This window comes from Sparus aurata, chromosome 1 (genome assembly GCF_900880675.1).
Source record: "Sparus aurata chromosome 1, fSpaAur1.1, whole genome shotgun sequence".
Classification (NCBI taxonomy): Eukaryota; Metazoa; Chordata; class Actinopteri; order Spariformes; family Sparidae; genus Sparus; species Sparus aurata.
Genome location: NC_044187.1, coordinates 4,405,546 through 4,426,758, shown reverse-complemented (window position 1 = coordinate 4,426,758; position 21,213 = coordinate 4,405,546). Strand labels below are relative to the sequence as shown.

The following is a 21,213-nucleotide window of genomic DNA, read 5'->3' as shown; positions in this document are numbered from 1 at the left end:
CTGAGCAACAAAATAAAAGAGATACAGATAAAACCGTGTAATCAAACAATTAAAGGCAGGTAAATAAATTAAAATAAATATAATAAAATAACCATATAAAATGGTAACATAGATAAATAATAAATAAAGTACACAGACGGTCCTCAGTTTGCATTAAAGTTTAATTACCTACAGCGTCTATACACACCATGATGTACACACGTTCGGCACGTACGCTGAACGTGATGACGTCGCGTGTCTGTAGGTCGACGCTGCTTAACTTGAGTTGTTTGGGCTGTCTGCGAGGAGAGAACTGTAGCTGGCGGTGCTCACAGGGATTCAGTTGATGTTGCTGCTGTTGGGCCGCAGGGTTCCGCTGTCATTCGTACACAGACTCACTACCTGCTGTCCATCCTCCCTGCCGAGGCCCGTTCTGCTCAGCTCTGCACTAATAAAACTCAGAGCGTTAACTAGAGTCACACACAGAACCGTCTTCGTTAGCGCAGCCGGCCAAAATACAGGAACCATGCCCGAAAGGAGGCCCTTCGTACGGTTACCAACTGACGTTTACCCCGTCAACTATGGCTTGTGTCTGAAGCCCGACCTGATCGACTTCACTTTCGAAGGCAAGCTGGAGGCGCTGGTGGAGGTACGTGCGCCGGAGCGTCTGTCTACATACACGGATGGATTTGTCTGTGCATGGGGGGGATCTTGTTATGTAATCTGACCAGCTAACGTAACCAGTAGCTAGCTAATTTGCTGTGTTCGACTATTAACCGTAAATTGTTAGCCACTAGCCCAGCAGTCGTAACCTCGCTGACGCTGCTGGCAGGTGTTAGCTAGCTAACGTTAACGTTAGCTGGCAGATGCTAACTTGCTAACCGTCTCTGACGGGCTCGCGCCGGCCGAGGGGGACCCATGAATGGAAAAATAACGACTGGACGTTTCTGTTACTGACGTTAGCCGCGAGCTAATTGGAGCGAGCTAGCACAACTGTCCAGGAGACAGCGGCAGACTTGCACTCTCATGTTAGCTTAGCCGCCGTCTCATACCGTGGACGTTAGCATGCTAACGGCGCTTGTCAGTGCGTTTAACGTTACTGTGTTTCGAGAGCAGGTTGTTGTATCCCGGCGACGTAAAGCTCTTGTCACAACAGTGGGTTACTATAAGTCACTATCAGTTAATCGGATATCGCCTAACGCCACTAAAGTTGTTAACTAGCCGCCAGCTAACGCTCACTAGTGTTTGCTAAATCATGGCAACATCATGTCGCCCCCTCCCACCCTCTGCCTCCTTCACTGAGTTCAGCTAGAGAAGTTACACGTTATATGAACATTTTAAAAGTGTCCTGACGGTAAATTCACATGTGAGTGAGTGAATTTGCGTGAGTATATTTTCAGAGTAGCCCTAGTTAAAGCTAAACTGTGACTTGAAACAGTCGTTGGTTGTTGTAATAGGTTAGTGAGTCAGTTGGGTGTAGCTGAAGTGGGTGTAGATGGTAGTTACTGTATAACTAACACATAAAACAAGCACACCAGCTCACTTAGCCTTCATTGTGTGGGCACACACCTGTCAGCTGAGTGCCCTGACACCTGTGCCTGGCTGTAAACAGTCACTCACCACCTTTTATCACTGCAAGCGAGACAGACAAAATCATTATGCTGTATGTGGCCAGTACTGGCAAACACCTTTCTCTAATGGGGAGCACAGAACAAGAGTATAACAGCACAAATATAAAGTAGATGGTTGTAAAAGAAATACAACATTTTACAGTCTTAAACCCAGAGATATATGTACAGTTATATAAAACGAGGCAGTAAACCGTCACATTTTAAAAGCATTTTCCTTTGCAGAATGGCTTCAAACAAGAACTTATCAAAACTTTTAATGGTTATTTTTTCTATCAAATTGATTTATTGCCACTCAGCCGTTGTCAGTTGACATTGGACGCTAACTTTTTAAATTATCACAGCAAACAGCATTGAGAAAGTTTTGTTTCTGTTTAAGTTCCAAATTTCTGACATACAAGGACGATGTATTTTTGTAGGCTATCCTGAAAGGTGCCGACAAAAAGCTTGTGGGATTTTTGGATGTTGCCAAAAATGATCTTTGTGGCAACAACAAGTTTATGATGTTTACGCATTTTGTTCATCCAGATAATCTCCACAGATGAACTCCACTCTGTGATGTTTGAAGCTAAAATAAATGTGTAGCAGTAAGAAGCTAATGTTAGGCTACAAACAGACGACATCACGGTCAATGACTGAAACGTCACCACCACTGAGAGTCTTACTGCACAATTACTATCCAGGTTTTCTATAAACTGATCAATGTACAAGTTGTAAAGTCAGAGTTAGAACAGTGTGTAAATAAAGTGGCTGTAAAGACGGACTAGTGAGTAGATGAGTCTCCGTGTTCGCTGTGAGGACGTTTAATGTCCCCGACAACCTCTGTAGTCTCATTCAGACACTCGTTAGCAACCGCTGACTGTTTTTATCATACAGAGGAGCTTGACATGATATATAATATTGTGTATATATATAATCTTAAATATGAGGATTTACTGCTTTTCTTAATCTTTTATGAGAGTAAATGAAGAGTATTTTGTACTTTTGGTTGGTCAAGAGAAGCAGAAGACATCACTTGAGCTTTTCTCGCAATTCACAACTTTTTAAATGCTTTGTGATTCATCAGCTCACCAAGAAAATATTCATGAAATTATTTAATCATGACAGTAATTGTTGGTTGCAGCCCATCATGATTTATTATGCTGGATAAAAAAACTATTGAAGCATATTCGTAAAACATTCCCACCAGTTTTGAATATATTCAAACTTTGTGTCAATGTGTTAGTCATGTAAATGTTCGCTCATGGAAATTGCAAATCCTCATTCCAGCAAGTCTTCCAACTGAGTCCTCCTGAAAGATTTTTAATGCTATGTTTGCTAAGAGCTGAAAACTCTGCAGCACTGTGTGGTTTAGTAATACCCTGTTTACCTGCGGTCTATACAAAGCTTCTGTAAAATACAATAGACCGGAAGAAACTCGAGCATTGTGGCACTTTGCCATTTCCCTGGCATGTTTCATAATTACTGCCTCTCCGCCACTGTGTTAGCCTCCGAGTGTCTCCAACAACAGCAGCGTCCAACCAGCAGTGCCACAAACCGTGAATGTCACTATTACGGCCCTCTTTGAAAACGGCATGGCGTCTAAGTGTGCCACTGTGTTTCACCCTCAATAAGTTGGGCAGGCACATTCACTGTCAGAGGCCTCACAGTCTGTCTGCCTTCGCTTATTTGCATCACCTTCCTTCTTTTTTTCAATGTTTCTTTCCACCACTGGTTCTTTTATCTGTGACTAGTCTTGCCCTTCAGCTGCTGTAGGTTTACTCCACAGTACAGCAGATCCAGTCCCAGCTCAGCCATCTAAACCTGGTCCTGGTCTTGAATTTGCACCAGTCAAAAAAACACACAAACACAACTCTGGCTTGTCTCGATACTCACTGTCAAGTGATGGTTTCAGTGCAGAGTTACACTTTGATTCAACCGCATCTTTCCTTAAAAAGATTAGCATTTGAAAGAAAGGGCACAGGAGAGATTATCAAAGTATAACTTCTGCTGTTGTATGTCAATATTTACAGGTTACACAAGCCACAAATCAGATTGTGATGAACTGTGCTGACATCGACATCATCACAGCGTCCTTTGTGCCACAAGGAGGAGAAGGTGAGGGTCACACTCCGTCAGCCTTTTTCTCCCTCCTTTCTTTTTTATGAATAACATTATCATAAGAGGAAATGTAACTTGTGCACTTTTTCTTATATAATTGGTTATATCGCAAACTGTGGTAATCCTCTGCTGTTTTTTCCTTTTTTAGAAATAAATGCTACAGGATTCAACTATCAAAATGAGGATGAGAAAGTCACCCTGTCATTTCCTAGCACTCTACAGAAAGGTAAGACTGGACTTGAGTTGGCTCTGCTGTTGGTTGTAACCGCTCTGTGATCTTTGGTGTTGAAGAATAACAGATTTTCCCCTTCGGTCGAGGCTGAATGAACAGTGCAACCCTCTCTTTTCACGCCTCCACAGGCTCTGGAGCGTTGAAGATAGACTTTGTCGGTGAGCTGAATGACAAAATGAAAGGATTCTATAGAAGTAAATATACAACCTCTGGTGGAGAGGTCCGTTACGCTGCTGTCACACAGTTTGAGGTAAGCGGGTGGCTGCAGGGGAATGGGATGTTTTGGAAAGTTGAGTGTATTGCTTAACCTGCTACTTGCCTGTGTTGCAACATCGGAGGTTGTGTTGGTCATGTGACTGTTGTTGGTGATCCAGAATTGCCCTAAAGATGAAGCAACGTCTGTACTTTCATTCTGTTTTTGCATATGTTTTGAAAATGTGACTTGTTTTTCTGTGAGAGCTGAATTAAAACAGAGTTGGTCACCAGGACGCGGATCTCTGTTAGGATGTTCTGCTGCTGTGGACTGGGCATGTGCAGATTGGATTTATTGAGACTGTGATTATCTACGTCGATATTATGCCGATTTAATCTAACATACTATCAGAACTAGAACATAAGCCCTTTATGAAGATGTTTGTGGTGAAGTGGCACATACGCCTGCTGAGTTCTGTCAGCATGAAGGACGAGTGAGTTTTAAATCCTGAATGGAAAATTCACTGGAAACCACATCCGTCCATACAGAGCAAGGTCATACTTACATGCTTGTTAGTGGCTGTGTGAAGTTGTTTTTGTACAGAACCAAGAATTGTCAGAGTTGTCTGGTTCCATCAGAGGATCAAGAAGGATCTCTGACATTTCTATCATGACACGCAAGTTCTGAACAATATCAAGATTTAGGTTTCAAGAAGCAACTTTTATAAACGCCAAAAATAACTTGTAGACGAGATACAAACAAAATCATCTTGTGATTCATTTGACAGATATTGCAACCTGACTTTAGTGGAAATTGTCAGTTCCTGATTTTTGTTGGGTCTGAACCAAACCAGCCTTTTCAATTACGTCTGCAGAACTTGATTTGTTAGCCGGGCATCTGCAGCAAAACAACACTGAATTGCGAAAAAATTGCAGCCCTCCTAACAGGTGTGTTTTTTGGAAGGCAACAGTTACATAATGTGAAACAGGAAACATTTTGCCTTTTGATAAAAAGTGAAGTAATCTTATTCAGAGTAACTTCCTCACCACAAGTTCTCTTTAGTTGCTGGCTCAAATTAAACGTTGGAACACATGAGGTCTCCAAAAAACAAACAGCTCGAAGCAAAGGAGCAGATTGTGTCAGCTCCGTCAAAGTCAAATGAACACCAGTAGAGGCTGTAATGACTGGGAGTGACCGGTCACCAGCAGCACCAGCTGGTGGACACCTGTGGTGAGAGAGAGAGCCTGGATGTTGCTGTTTCAGACACCCAACTGCAGAAAAAGTACCTTCGCCTGCGTTCAAAAGCTGTTACAGGATAAAATCGCTGTTTCCGGGTGATTCATTTAAAGGAAATGCTACAAATGCTACAGCTAAGTTTGATGCATTCAGTGCATCGGCTTTGAAAACCAGCTTACCTGGCACAGATGACAATGCTGGACTGTGATGCTGCTCCTGTAACAAAGGGAAGGAGCGTGGAGCTGCTCACACAGCAAACTGACTGTCGGTCACTCTGACTTCTGACAGGCAAAATAAAGGAGAGAATACTAGACTCCAGGCTTCTATAAATCTTTGTGTCACCGCCCAATAATAGATATTATAGAATATCGTGCTTTATGCTGTCATATGCTATGTTTTTCACATTATTGAATAGTGACCAGCTGTGTGATTCTTTACCTTTTTGGAGGAAAAGCTCCACCTGGATTTTTATTTGTAATATATTGGTGGTATTTCTCAGCTGGCTGAGATTAGTGACAGACTAGCTCCACTTAATATTGTCGGCTATTTGGTTTGTTTGTAGTTCTTTCTTTACACTAAAGTTCTTATTTCAAAGTTCCTGTTTAACATTCCTTTGTTACTTAAAACTGTTTTATGTGTTGCTTCTTAAGTAACAAAGTGAACAGCATGTCAACCTCTCAGTCCTTAAATTATGTATTCAGTTCTACAGTCATACCACTAAGAAACTAATAAGATATTTGTATTATTTCTAAAGAAAATAAAACCTGAACACAGAGTCTGAGTTTGTGTGTTTTCTCCGTCCGTCCCCCTGCAGGCCACGGATGCTCGCAGAGCTTTCCCCTGTTGGGATGAGCCAGCCATCAAAGCCACCTTTGACATCGCTCTGATAGTTCCCAAGGACCGAGTAGCCCTGTCAAATATGGTACGTGTCATATGTTCCCTCCTCCCTCTGAGAACCTCCAGACCCCCAGACTGCCTGAGTCACTTTCAGCTGCCAGGTTTCTTTTGTGTGTGTGTGTGTGTGTGTGTGTGTGTGTGTGTGTGTGTGTGTGTGTGTGTGTGTGTGTGTGTGTGTGTGTGTGTGTGTGTGTGTGTGTGTGTGTGTGTGTGTGTGTGTGTGTGTGTGTGTGTGTGTGTGTGTGTGTGTGTGTGTCCTCCTTTCCCTTCTCTCTCTCTTCTCTTCATATCTTACGTAACAGGGGTCACACAGTCACTGCATATTCCACCTCTGGCTAACATTTTGTTTTAACTACATGTGAACTGTTACTACTGTACCCGTGTTGTGAGGTTTGTCATTAGAAGACAAATCCTTCCCTTCGTTACACCGACTCTGTCTTCAGTGATTTCAACTGAAGGCATTTGCAGCTACATTGCGTCAGAAACATCATCTGGTTTAGATTATTCCCAACAGCTACACCCCTCCAGGCTAAAGCAGTTCATCTGGGTGGTGATGATTAAGCTAAATTTGGGTCTGTCCGATGACAAACTAAATATTAATGCAGTCTGTCAGTCTTGCATAATGTTTGTTTTTACATCCTATCCTGTTGTGTCCAGTTTTTAAATCCAAATAGACACAAGAAGGAATAATTAAATTGAAGTTTTGAAGACAAATTGCCAGAGAATATTCTAACAAATAGTCATAGTTAAATAGAAGTACTAGTCTAAATTAGAACAGAAGAATAATGACAGTCATGCTCAGCTCTGCCAGCAGGACTCGGCCCTGCACACACTGATGCCAGTCCAGCTCGTGACCTTTGGTGTCCACATACCTGCTGAAATTTATTTTCTCAGCAAGTCTGCTGTGACCTTTTAAAGTCCTGTGCAGCACAATCCTGCATTTAGTTTGTCTGTGCATGTGTACAGATGCTATTCAGTGGATACTTTGTGCATCGGTAATAAAAGATTGATGGTTTTATTCTCTGTGTTCTGTTTCTGTTTCCAGAATGTCATTGATCGAAAGCCATATCCAGATGATGAAAATCTTGTGGAAGTGAAGTTTGCCACCACGCCCACCATGTCCACATACCTTGTAGCTTTTGTCATCGGTGAATATGACTATGTGGAGAGCCAGTCATCAGACGGTATAACGGTACGCGTCTACACACCCGTTGGGAAGGCAGAACAAGGGAAATTTGCACTGGAGGTGAGAACGTTGTTGCAACACTTTGACATTTTCTCACACAAAGTGACGGCGGATTCTATCCTGAACCTGCTTTGATCCCCCGTGTCTCACTCACACTTCCTGTATACTTTGACACAAAAGAAAAAGATTTCTTTTTATATTTTGCTACACATCATCTTCTGATTTTGTTTTCCTTTTCGCAGGTTGCGACTAAGACCTTACCTTTCTACAACGATTACTTCAGTGTTCCATATCCTTTGCCTAAAATTGATCTCATAGCGATTGCGGATTTTGCTGCTGGTGAGTTTTTCTTAATTTTTACACTCAGTAATCTGAGAAATTTCCACTGAAAATTGTAAAAGGAAAAAAAAAAAGTGAACCACGTACTTTTCTACCTGTTCAGGTGCCATGGAAAACTGGGGCCTTGTTACCTACAGGTGAGCTTCAGTCACTCATAACTCGACACATTAAGATACGAACGAAAGTGGACAAATGACAAACTTATTTCATACATCAAGCACATCACTGCCCCTGTGGCCGGCTCTGGACAATTTGCATTGAAGCAAATACATTCAGAACTGATAAACATTCAACATTTACAGGGCAACAAAAGCGATATTTGAATTTATTATCTGCAGACGGATTGGTGGCCCGGCCGATGTGTGGGCCAGAGTTTTCCAAGTGTCTGTTATTTTTTTGCAGATTGCTGATAAAATAAACTAATTAAAAATGTGTTACTGTGTCCTCTCACAACTCTGTTTAACTTAAGTTTTGCCAAATGTAAGTTTGATAACCGATTGGACAACTGAGAGAAAATTGATCCAGAGAGATTTAGAAAAATGATACATGTGAGATTTTGCTGATTTTTATGTCCTTCAGTGTGATTGAAAAATCTTTTGGTTGGCGACAAAACAGAGAATTTGAGAATGAGCGATAAATTAACAAATTTCCTGCTGCGGTTGTGTTATGTTGGCCGACAGCACTGATGACTCTCTGATTGCTGTTGTTAGTTGGATGTGATCAGCATACAGCAGCAGGCTCCATCAGTCTACAGGTTACAGCCACCTGCACGCGGGTTTTTGTTAATAAGCAGCTCAGCAGCTGTCATGGCCTCCAGGTGGTTGATGGGGAGAAACCCTGCTAGTGCTGACAGGAAGTGTCGACCTTCAGCCGCCTGTGTGTCTCACTCCTCACTTTCTGCTGTTTTCCAGGGAGACAGCACTGCTAATCGACCCGAAGAACTCCTGCTCGTCTTCCAGGCAGTGGGTGGCGCTGGTGGTCGGACACGAACTCGCCCACCAGTGGTTCGGAAACTTGGTCACAATGGTAACCAGCCATAACTCTCCATCACATGGTTATTATATATGCATGGGTAGATAGTGAGGAGCTGGAAAATAATAATCGTAACAATCACAAAAAATAATGAAAGACTGGACAAGTTTTTAAATGGAGGCGATGGACGAAAGATGGATGTTTTAAGTCGGTCTGCAAATATTTGTTCAGTTTGCATCTTGATAGCTTGAATATTTCTCTTAAAAAGCTCTGTGTGTGTGTGTGTGTGTGTGTGTGTGTGTGCAGGAATGGTGGACCCATCTGTGGCTTAATGAAGGATTTGCGTCCTGGATCGAGTATCTGTGTGTGGACCACTGCTTCCCAGAGTACGACATCTGGACCCAGTTTGTCTCAGCTGACTACACTCGCGCTCTGGATCTGGACGCACTGGACAGCAGCCATCCCATAGAGGTGAGCTGTGGAGGGCAAGATGGACGTCCCAGTCATTCTGGGTTATTTTATTTATTGATTACTTGATGTGAGATGAGCAGATACAAGTATAGTATATAATGAGGGTGAATTAACACCGTGAAAGTTGCCGTCAGACTCTTAACATGTGGTTTGCTGCTGTGTGTTGTGCTCCAGGTGAACGTGGGACATCCATCAGAGGTCGATGAAATCTTCGACGCCATCTCCTACAGCAAAGGAGCATCTGTGATCCGCATGCTGCACAACTACATAGGAGACGAGGTTGGTTGTGTGACACTCTTGAGTCGCTCGCAGCGTTGTGAAGTCTCATTTAAAAATGTAGTTATTAAGTTTTGACTCTTACTCTACTTTCTTAGGACTTTAGGAAAGGAATGAACGCCTATCTTTTGAAGTTTCAACATAAAAATGCTTCGACAGGTAAGAACACGCAGGAGAGATTATCCCTGTTGCAACAGCTGTGTGAACCGATTTCACGGATTCTTCCTAACGGTCTGACTCACATCTGTCCTCCACAGAGGATCTATGGGACTGTCTGGAACAGGCCAGTGGGTTACCCATCGCTGCAGTGATGGGGTCGTGGACCAAGCAGATGGGCTTCCCGATTATAGTAGTGGACCAGGAACAGGTGAGCTTCACTGGACTGAGAGCTTTAAATCACCAGCCGTGTTTCCTTTTAACTGTCGGGCGATTTTCAGACAAACTTTTAAATGTTAAGCTGTAATAAACAGTAACAGTAATAAAACAGGAGGAGAAGAAATAATCCATGGCGCCGATACCTTCAATAATTATTAAAGGGATATTCCGGTGTAAGTTTAATCCATGGTCTAAATCACCGTGAAACTGTGTTAGACTCCCTCTCGAGAGATCAAGTTAGCAGACCGCTAATTTACGGAGTTTTATCAACCTCAGAAACGACCGCACGACAACAATACACTGCAGTAAATGGATCCAAATATAAACCGCCACCAAAAAGCCACAAATAATGCTCAGAACAGCACCAAACTTCAGCAACAGTACACATAGGGTCTCAGCACATAGTCCGGGGCATCTAACCTCCGCTAGCTTAGCTGGATTTCTATTGGGAAGCTAAAAACAGATTTCAACTCTCCTCCATCAGCTTCCGGGTCGGGGAAGTCCAGACGCGACGATTACCGAGTGCGGTTAGAAATGCTCAGTTCCGTTCTTTTCCCTGTCCGCTCTCGATAATAACTGTTATAAACTGGCAGGTAAGACACATATGAACTTTGATTGCTTTTCCATGGAGTCATAATCATACATTTTCATCCATGAGCCGCGGAACTCTACTGCACTCGGTAATCGACTCGTCGGGACTTCCCGTCAACAGGAAGCTGCTGCAGAAGAGTGGTAAATTTAGTCAGCTTTTCAGTAGAAATCCAGCTAAGCTAGCGGAGGTTAGATGCCCCGGACTATGTGCTGAGACCCTATTTGTACTGTTGCTGAAGTTTGGTGCTGTTCTGAGCATTATTTGTGGCTTTTTGGTGGCGGTTTATATTTGGATCCATTTACTGCAGTGTATTGTTGTCGTGCGGTCGTTTCTGAGGTTGATAAAACTCCGTAAATTAGCGGTCTGCTAACTTGATCTCTCGAGAGGGAATTTAGACCATGGATTAAATTAACACCGGAATATCCTTTTAATTACCAAGCATCTTTCTTCTCCCTCCTCTGTCTTCATCTTCCTCTTCTTTGCCTCCTCTGAGTAAAAAAAGCTTCGGTTAAATATTCGCTATTTCAGAGCTGTTTCAGAAATACAGGATATTTATTAATCAAATGTTTTTTATTAAAAGGTGCAAAAAAGCTCATCTCACGCAGACACAAAAGCATTTTTGCAAAATTGAGGAGCTTTTCTACAAACGCTGCCGTTTCCATCAACCTTTTCTAATGCGATACTTCAAAATGCACATTAGAATACGCTGATGGAAATATGCCACACTTCACTGACTGAACTGGATTTCTTAGGAGTTTGTTAAGAGGCTGATTTCAGAACTCACCAGAACAAGTTTAATACCCATCGACTTCACTGTTTTCATACTCTGACCATGATGTTATTATTTATAGCAGGGTGACGACCGCATCCTCAAGATCTCTCAGAAGAAGTTCTGTGCCAGCGGACCACATAACGGTGAGTGTTGGTGAACAGGAAGTGATCTCAAAGTGTTGGACAGATTTAATGCTGTGGTAACTTCTCATTGGCTCTTGACTCGTGTGTTGGACAGGTGAGGATTGTCCCAGCTGGATGGTTCCCATTAGTATTTGTACCAGCGAGGACCCCAAATGCACCAAGCTCAAGGTTCTGCTGGACAGACCCGAGACCACCATCACTCTGAGCGGCGTCAGCCCCGACCAGTGGGTCAAGGTGAGCTACCTGTGTTTCATTTCACCTTCACTTTATCCAAGGTGATGGTATCAGTTTTAGTTTTTAGATCCCAAACAAGACAGACGATCCAATTTTTTTGCTCTTTTGCCGAGACCAATCCCAGACTCTGGCCAAGTACTGATCCAATACCTGGCATAGGTTAATCAGAGTTGGTAAAAACATTAATAATTGATCCGATCACAGGTGGACAGCTCCAAGTCCGTCAGTTCACTCCTGACATTAACACGCAGCTCGAGTGACCGCTTTAAATCCAACCACACTAAAGTTACTTTTGACGAATTTACAAAAAGGCGCAAATGATTAAAGACAGCGGTTTATTAAGTTTCTACTCACTCAGCAACTCGAAAAATTCAGCAATTTATAAATGCAGTCTGTCAACTTTCTCCACGGAGACAAAGAAGACGCCTTTATTTGTTACTGTTTACTGTATTTGTGAAATTTGACGTCAATTAATTGTTCACAAAATTTTTAAGTTTCTCAACTGAACAACACCCAAAATTGTGCGATTTGTCAGTGGAGTCTGGTGATATTACGGTTACTAGTTCAGTGGTTGGATCAGTTTAAACAGGCGGAGAGGAACGTCAATGAGTGAGTCACACAGAAAGATGCCTCCGTCTGTGCTGAGACGACTGAAACGTCGAGGTTCAGATAAAGTTCACAGGCTGAAGTTCCGGGCTGTCAGCTGGGAGGAAGAGCAGCAGAGGATGAGTTCATCACAGACTCACTCACAACATCCTCGATTCATTCGGAAGTGTACATTCTGTTTTCGGTCCAACGTGAATGAACTTGTTTGATCTCTCATGAGTGTAACTTGCAAATTAGTGCAGCTGCTGATGATGTTGCTGCTTGAGTGAAGAAGGAAATAAACATGGACTGAAAATGGATTGGCTTTCACAGCTGATATCTATAAATAATGTCTCCACTTGTTCAATACTCCTGTCACTAACTAAATTCTGAGCCAGCGACAGTTTAGAGCCACAGATCTGCTACAACAAGGACATTTGGAAGTATAAGCTTCTCTCTCGTAGTGTTTGTTCAGTTAAAAGTCAGAATTACCCGTGTTTGGGGAAATTGTGCCACCACAACAAGCCCATTGTTGACTAAACCCTCGAGCATTAGCATTAGTATGATGCTGTCTCACTCACTTTAAGCCAGGCTGAATAAAAGCACTCAGTCTGAGAGGTAAAAATGGTAGAACTCCATTTTTTCCCCACAGTCTGACCCAGTTGTGTCCCTGCTGTTTACAGATCAACCCCGGCACTGTGGGCTTCTATCGCATCCAGTACAGCTCGGCCATGTTGGAGAGTCTGCTGCCGGGCGTCCGAGACCTCAGCCTGCAGCCTGTGGACCGACTGGGCCTGCAGAATGACCTCTTCTCCCTGGTGAACACACACACACACACACACACACACACACACACACACACACACACACACACACACACACACACACACACACACACCCAGAGCCCTAAAAGTTAACAGGGCAGTAAAACAAACATTTCCTGTTTATGCATTATGTTTTCCGTTTTCTTCCTTTCTTGTGAACTTTCTTGAGGGAATTTCTTCAAACTTGCTACTAATGTTCACTTGGTCTTAAGGATGAACTGATTAGAATTTGGAGGCCAGAGGTCAGAGGTCAAGGTCACTGTGACCTCGCAAGACACACACTCTATTTCTTACAATAATCAGTACAAGATTTGTCAATCAGAAGTCTGACACATCTAGTAACATCATAGCTGTCTGAGTGTTGAGGTCAGGCTGAGGTCAGGGTTACAAAAGGTTTTCTGTGGTGTTGAAGTTAAAACTAAAACAGAAGACTGAACAACTTTCTGCCACCTGACAGCCGTGACGTGAGGGGCAGCTTGGTTCAGCAATTCTTCAACCTAAACACTCCTCTTCCCTGAAGCATGATGCTTTTATTCTGCAGGATTTTATTTGTTGTGCAGAATCAGAAAGTCTTTTCTGAACGTTGTTTTGTGGCTCCAGTCTCGCGCAGGGATGATCAGCACAGTGGAGGTTCTGAAGCTGATGGAGGCGTTTGACAACGAGCCCAACTACACCGTGTGGAGCGACCTCAGCTGCAACCTGGGAGTGTTATCCTCGCTGCTGTCGCACACCGACTTCCACGAGGAGATCCAGGAGTTCATCCGGGACCTGTTCACCCCCATCGGCCTGGAGCTCGGCTGGGACAGCAAACCAGGAGAAGGTGAGGAGGAGCTGGACAGAAAGGAACTGTCAGATCTTCTTATTGAGACCAAAGTAGATGAATATCCTCTCCATTAACACTGAAGATGTTTCAAGTTATTCTCGTCTCCGTGCCTGTCATCATTTATTAAGTCTATATATTTATTTTACATTCTAAAAACTGAGCAGCTTCCTGTTAGGTTGCTATAAAAGGCTGCAGACGGTTATCGAATGTCTAGAGTTTATTGTCTGAGTCGAACTCAGATGTACTTTACTCTCCTTCTCAGTTCAGCCTGTAAATAATTGATTTGTAAAATGGGAACTGAGTGAGAAAATTCTGCACAGCTCTTGTTTTATACCAGACAGGTGTATTTATTTTGTACGCTGTGATTACGTGTAATTCTGCAGACGTGCGAGCGAAGTGTCGGGTCTCCTGACTGACCTGGACGTCCTCTCCAGGAGTCGACAGAAAGATGATAACTTGAGTGTGATGGTTTTTGTCCTGCAGGTCACCTGGACGCCCTGTTGAGAGGTCTGGTTCTGGGGAAGCTGGGAAAGGCAGGACACAAACCCACACTGGAGGAGGCCCGGCGGAGATTCAGGGACCACGTGGAAGGAAAACAGGTCCTGCCTGCAGACCTCAGAAGCCCGGTACGTAAGATGAAGCACCACCCGTCATCACAAGTGTTTTATGCAGCCATTTTTCTGGAACATATTCTCTAACAGCCATAAAAACCAAGATGATTGTATTCAGTTTGACATCTGACTTTGTGAACCAGAACATCTCTTCTTCTTTTAACTGTAAATGTTGTTCTGGCCCAGTTTTTTAATCTTGGCATTGAAATGGTTTTAAAAAACTGCAGTTCCTCTCATGGCCACATGAGGCTGTTTCCAAAAGAGAGCCGATGTTTAAAGGCCCAATTTTACAGCAGAAATAAACATATTTACAGTTTCAGCTTTTATAACAACCATACAGGAGGTGATTCTTATACAACTTCATCCTTTAACTTATATTAAGGCTTCACATTCGCATATTTAAGGACGTGGCTGTTTGAGTGACAGCTAGCCAACCTTCATTTAGCTCGCCTCAGCTCCAACACGCTCTTTGCCAGTTTGTGCCCTTCACACTAAAGAGCTTCTCTCCAGCCTCATTTCCATCAAGCAGTCCGGTCCACTTCAGTTTATTACACATAAGAACAGATATTTTTGCTTTCCAGTCATCAAAAGTTGCGTCCTTTCCGGTTTGTGGTAACCTGTCTGTAAAGATTCCTAGCACATTAATCGGATAAAGTTTAAGTTAAAACACTGCAGACCATCGATCAAAACACCAGAGTCGTCTTGTCCTCTGTGCTCTGATATATAATTTCCCAAACTCCTGTTTTTTTTATGCCCTCTTGCTCTTCTGCTTTTCATGTAGTTATAAACAACCACACCTAAAGTTACCCCAGAAGTTAATAACCCTGTCTACATGAAGAGTACTGTCTGAAACGGAAACGCAGAACAGATCAAGGGTTTCAGTGTTTTTAATTATGGTTTACATACTTGTTAAAATGGCACTTTACCGAAAGTACTTTGGGTGGAAACGAGGCTAATGGCTCCTCCGAGACCTGTGGGTGGAGTTATGGAGGCTACATTCATATTTAATACACTCTCTTGTGCCACTGTGTGTTTATTGGCCTATATGTGACACGATCCAAGTCATCAGCTGCAGTGAGCCGGCTGATGCTTCCAGTGCACAGATTCAACGTGACGATTAACAAACAACAAACTGTGACACGTCTTTACCTCTTGTCACATCCATCTGAAGTTGTCCTCGAGCTGAATGTACTTTCTGTTTATAACTTTTATTGTATTTGTCTTATTTGCAGGTGTATTTAACAGTGCTGAAGCATGGAGACAGTGCCACATTGGACACGATGTTGAAGGTAAGACTGCAGCCAGCATGTGAGACTGACACAAAGATCACCACCTGCAGCTACACCAGCAAATTGTATTAATCTAAAGGAACAAATGTATTCTGCCACGTTGGCTGATTTATTCTCTGTTTCATGTCTTTCTGTTTGTTTGTGTCACTCTTGTCTTTTAGCTGCACAAACAAGCAGACATGCAGGAGGAGAAGAACCGCATCGAGCGAGTCCTGGGCGCCATCTCCGCCCCCGACCTCATCCAGAAAGTCCTCAACTTCGCCCTCTCGGTACACGTTTGCTACACGTGGTCTAATGTTGATGTTGTTCCAGCGCGTGATCTCAGCCTTTAAACCAGCATGCTTTTAATTATGTTTTAGAGGAAAATCAGACCCAGTTTCTGTTTGTTTATTAAAAATTCAGATCGAGTTTCAGCTTTTTGGTTCAGTGACACAGATTTCTCTCCAGCCTGTGAGATTCTGATCCGTGCTCACCTCAGCTCACCTCTCTCTGGTTCTTCTCCCCGACAGGAAGAGGTTCGTCCTCAGGACACCGTGTCAGTAATCGGCGGCGTGGCAGGAAGCAGTAAACACGGCCGGAAAGCCGCCTGGAAGTTTGTCAAGGACAACTGGGAGGAGCTTTACAACCGCTACCAGGGCGGCTTCCTCATATCACGGCTCATCAAGGTAGAAACCAAAACTGCTGCTGCTGCTTCTGCCTCACACACAGAAGCACATGAGGACGTGTCTTCACACATTCATTCTGTTTGGTGGATAAGAAAAAAGCTGATTCAGGTTCTCGGAGATGAACTTCAGTGTCTGTTTGCTTTTGTTTGCTCATGTTCACTTCTCTTTGCAGCTCACAGTTGATGGATTTGCTATCGACAAAATGGCTGCTGAAGTGAAGGTGAGAGCTCCACAGAACTTCTCTCCACTCTGCAGTTTAATTTGATGTTTTTTCAGAGTGTTTCAAGAATATTTGGCCAATTCAAAAGTGTTATATTGTTGGAGCAGAGGTTGTTTATTGTACATTTCCTTTCACCTTTTATTGATCAGAATGAGGTGCTGAGACAGACATGATAATGTGGCAGGTAGAGACGCTCAGGTCACCAGCTGGAGTCAAAACAGATCCTGTCATGTAAACTGCATGTGTTGTTATCATGTGACTACCGAAGTATTCATAGAACAGACTTGAATGAGCCGAGTTACTGGATGTTTGTTATAGACGAGCACTTCTGAAATACTCTCTTCTCACCACTTGGGGGCAGAATTGCCTCACTGCAAACTCTCAGTAGAAATAAGCTCCTAACTAACGACCAGCAACACTGATTGTTTTTCAGATTACTGTACAAATATCTCAGGGATAAAATCATCCGTCATTCTGTCAGTCTGCATCTCTGGTTGTGTCGGACTAGTTTGGGGAATAATGACGATATTTTACAAACCAGTTTTTTGTAGCAGAGTCTCTGATATCAAGTCTTTGCTGGAAACAGCAGCTTTAGTTACCTTTTGATGGAGCTGCTCAAATTTCCATTTTTCTGAGAGCTTAGAAAGAAAGAAAGTCTTTGTGATTTTCACTCCTCTGTGGGAGCGATCACGCCCTCTCTGAAACGTCCCTCTTGGTGTTTCTGTCCCTGCAGAGTTTCTTTGAGAGTCACCCGGCGCCGGCGGCTGAGCGCACGGTGCAGCAGTGCTGCGAGAACATCCTCCTCAACGCCGCCTGGCTGAAGCGTGACGCGGACGACATCCAACAGTATCTACTGCAGCGCAAAGCGCCCCCCGTCTGAGCCGCCGCCCACGCCGCCTCCTCCAGCCCCCTCCCCCCTCCCTCCAGCGCGGACCTCCCAGCATCATAGCTGCCTCGGCCCCCCCTCAACACAGACCAGAGCGGGAGACCAGAGCGTACTTACAGCAGGCTTCATTTCTCTAAAGAAACTGTTTGAAACAAGACGGCAAAGCCAAGAATTTAACAAAGTGTTGGAAACACAGAGACTCTTTCTACGTTAACGAAGCAAAATCCATTTTAGTCAGACCAGGAATGTAGTTTTAGCCCCATTCTGTCCTCGAGCGCACGACAGTCGACGAGTAACGTTATCAGACCGGTCTCAGAAACACCACGTCCCTCGTAACGATCGCTAACCCTGCTAACGCACCCTGCATCACCTGCCCCGTATGCACACCCTCATCCATCTCTGCGTCGTAGCTGAGAAAACTGTGAACCCCCTCTCCTCCCTCTCCTCCCCCCTCCTCCCCCTGTTATTTTCCCCCCGGCTGTCACTCATTTTGAATGCATGAAGTGTGACTTTCTGCATTTGCTGCTTTGTTTACTTCTGTTTGTTTTCTGTACAAACAAATTATTTGTTATTTTGATCACCCCCCCCCCCCTCCTCAGTTTGTGTTCACACCTTCTCCCACCTCCTTCTCTCTCGGGCGTTGTGATTGGGTGAAAGCAGAAGGCCCCCGGGCAGAATGGGGTTAATAACAGTAGTGTGTGTTGTAGTTTCCAACAGCACTGATTCTCCATTGCTAATAAACGGTTAGGACGAGGCGAGCAGCGCTAGCATGGTACTACATTGTAAACTGTATAATGCAAGCATTTTTCTTTTGTTTGTTTCTTGCGGACGATGTTCCTTTTAAAAGAATTAAATGGAAAAGTTCATGGTTACCTGTTTCCACCGCACCTCCCCCCAGAACCCCCTCGAGCTCTGTCCCATCAGAGTTTGTATAGTTTGAATCATCAACATATTTAAACTCCCCCGTTTCTTCTTTCTCTGCCACCCTCAATGAAATGAAGATATTGGCGTGTTTTATAAGACATCAGATGCAGTGATTTATTTAAATGTTGAGATAATCTTATATTCTGAGGAGAGAGAGAGAGAAAGAGAGAGGAAGAAAAAAAAAAAAAGGATCACAACACTACTTTTCGGGGCCTTTTCATTCTGAAGTAACATCAGGAAACGCCTCTTGATACGGTTGAGAGTCCGGACTCTGTGGACGCGACAGATCGACGCGACTCCGCTGTCAAACTCGGAAGCCTTAAACTGGTCGACTGGTTTGCAGTAAATATTTAACACTGAAGTGGTGAAAATAGGTGACTTCCACATAACGTCAAATGTATCTAATGTGACAGATTATGCAGACTTGTTGAACGAGTATATCTATATAGAATTTACAATTTGATGTGGTTTTTGAAAACATACCGACCAAGTCATCCAACCTGTTGTCGAGACTCTTCCCCCCCCGGAACATTTGTTGTTGTTTTTGTTTTTTTTTCTTTTCTTTTTGTTTTGTTTCTTTTTTTTTTTCTTTTTTTTCGGTTTTGTTTAAAACTACAGTTGGTGTTCATTAAAGTGAAAAAGGATTATAAAAAAAAAAACAAAAAAAACAACCGATGTGAAATTAGTACAAGTTGATTTTAATGAGTGAGGTGTGAGTGTGCATGCCTGGAAACAGATTTGTAATTTATTTTGTATTATCTCACAGGCGAGGAGATGATCACATCTGATTACAAATGGTTGAAGCAGCACTGAAGCTGGTGAATAATGTGTGTATATAACGGTTGAATTACACCTAATGAGAATAAAAAAAATCGGTTGCAGATGGACATGGATGATCACGGAGAGGGAAATTCAAACGTCGTCACGTTCTGGTTTCATAAAGTGTCTGTAGAAAACGTCGAGGCAGCGTTTCGGCTTTGAGTTTGTGTCGTGCAGAGACGTTCAATGTTTTGTCTTTTTCTAAATGAATCTGAATTTAGTTGAACAATGTGGGATGTCTGTGTGGTTCTGACTTTAAGAGGAGCTGAGTCTGTCACAGGACAGCTTTGACTTCAGCGATGCCAAGGTAAATATGCAGTCCAATAAAGTAACACTTGATGACACAGTATCTGTCGCTACAAGACGTTTCTCAGGTTCATCACTGCTCTCAAACAGGAGAGCCCAAACAAACCAATCAGTGGACGAGGGGCCAAAAGAAAAGCGCCTGTTGTGTTGTTAAGATGCAAAGTGGCGCTTTACAGAAGCCCCGAGAGGCAAGTGAGAAAAAATAAAACCTGTTTTCTCTCCTTTGTTTATGTCTCTCAATAAATACAGGATCATTTTCATGAATTCCTTTAATTTATTTTTTCTCGCTTGCCTCTAAGTGTCAGTACCCGACCTGTTCTGTGCACACATGAAACCGGTCCTGTCAGTCAAAGAAGGTTGCCCCAAATGTGCCTGTTCAGAAGCAAATCACAGGAGAAGTTGATGTGAATCACTGGCAGCAGATGTCTTCATTTCCTGTGTTCGTCCTGTACTCGGATCGTTCTGCTCTTACGAGAAATATAAATGGAGTGATGTGTATATGAAGTTAAATTATTTTGTTCTTTCAAAATAATTCATTTAATATGCAAACATGACATGTTTCAGATCATGAAGTGGCTGTTAATATACATCACGGTATCAAATAATATAAAATAATTTATTTTGAAATCACAGTGTCATCCTCTGTCATAGAGTTCTCTGTATTTAATTCACAGTATTGGATTTCTCTCTGTTCCTTTTATTCTATATGAAAACAATTCTTTATTATTCTCTCACCATATTTTAATCTGAATATCATAAAAACATTTGCTTTTTTCTATAAAACTCGTCTAATTCCTGGTGAATTTAATCTGATCAGCTTTAATTTGATGTCTGAAATATGTTATTATATATTTATATCATTATATACACCTTGATAAATCAAAATTTAGATTCCAAGTAGTTTCGGACACATTTATGATAATTAAAAACAGTTTTGTTACCTTAATTTGAAAGGTTTAGTTTGAGCAGGATTTTATTGTAATTTTAAACGGGCACATTTGTGGCAACCTCCTTCGACCTGCGGGACCACTGAGTGTCATGTCGTGCACAAAGTGTCACACGCTCATGGTGGACCAACGTTGACCCACTTTGACCCGTTCTGGTCTAAAACTGGTCCCTCAGAACCTTGGTGCTGTGCTGGTTTCTCTCTGCTCGGATACAGTGAAGAGTGGAAGTTGTTCTAATGTTCTGGTTTAAAAGACTGAAGGCTGACAGAAGAGAGATGACTGGAAATGAAGGAAGAAACCCAAACAGACAAAGGGCAGCAGAGCTCTGATGCAGCTACACTTTATTTAATCTCGATGCCCGAGGGCCCTGTGACAGATTCTATTGAGTTTCTATTCATTTGGGGCAGTTTTGCCTTTATTTAGCAGACGAATGGAAACAGCATGCAACAGGATGTTATGATTAGATGCTATTTGATGGCCAAAATATTAGTACTTTAATTTCCTTTTAAAGGAAGGGTTCACCCAAACTTGAAGATTTAGTCAGTATCTACTCACTCAAATGCTGATGGGGAGTTTTGTAGTCCACAAAAACGGTGGAGAATCAATAAAAGGTAAATAAATACAACTTCTCTTATTTAGATATTGCAGTCAGCCATATTGCAGTGTCTGTACATTGGTGTGTAAATATC

The 21,213-nt window shown here is 42.8% G+C and overlaps 1 protein-coding gene across 1 annotated transcript; it reads left to right on the top strand.

Annotated features, from left to right (window-relative positions):
- Window positions 1-245: 245 nt before the first annotated feature.
- npepps (aminopeptidase puromycin sensitive) lies at window positions 246-19,630 on the top strand. The gene is made up of 23 exons (XM_030421504.1): window positions 246-628; window positions 3,620-3,704; window positions 3,856-3,933; window positions 4,068-4,189; window positions 6,183-6,290; window positions 7,311-7,511; window positions 7,694-7,790; window positions 7,894-7,927; window positions 8,702-8,816; window positions 9,069-9,233; window positions 9,408-9,512; window positions 9,608-9,668; window positions 9,767-9,876; window positions 11,328-11,391; window positions 11,486-11,625; window positions 12,894-13,028; window positions 13,635-13,854; window positions 14,341-14,483; window positions 15,701-15,757; window positions 15,919-16,026; window positions 16,267-16,422; window positions 16,595-16,642; window positions 17,376-19,630. Exons 1-23 carry the CDS (start codon window positions 326-328, stop codon window positions 17,520-17,522), a joined length of 2,802 nt encoding a protein of 933 aa, XP_030277364.1. The 5' UTR covers window positions 246-325; the 3' UTR covers window positions 17,523-19,630.
- The last annotated feature ends 1,583 nt before the right edge of the window (window positions 19,631-21,213 follow it).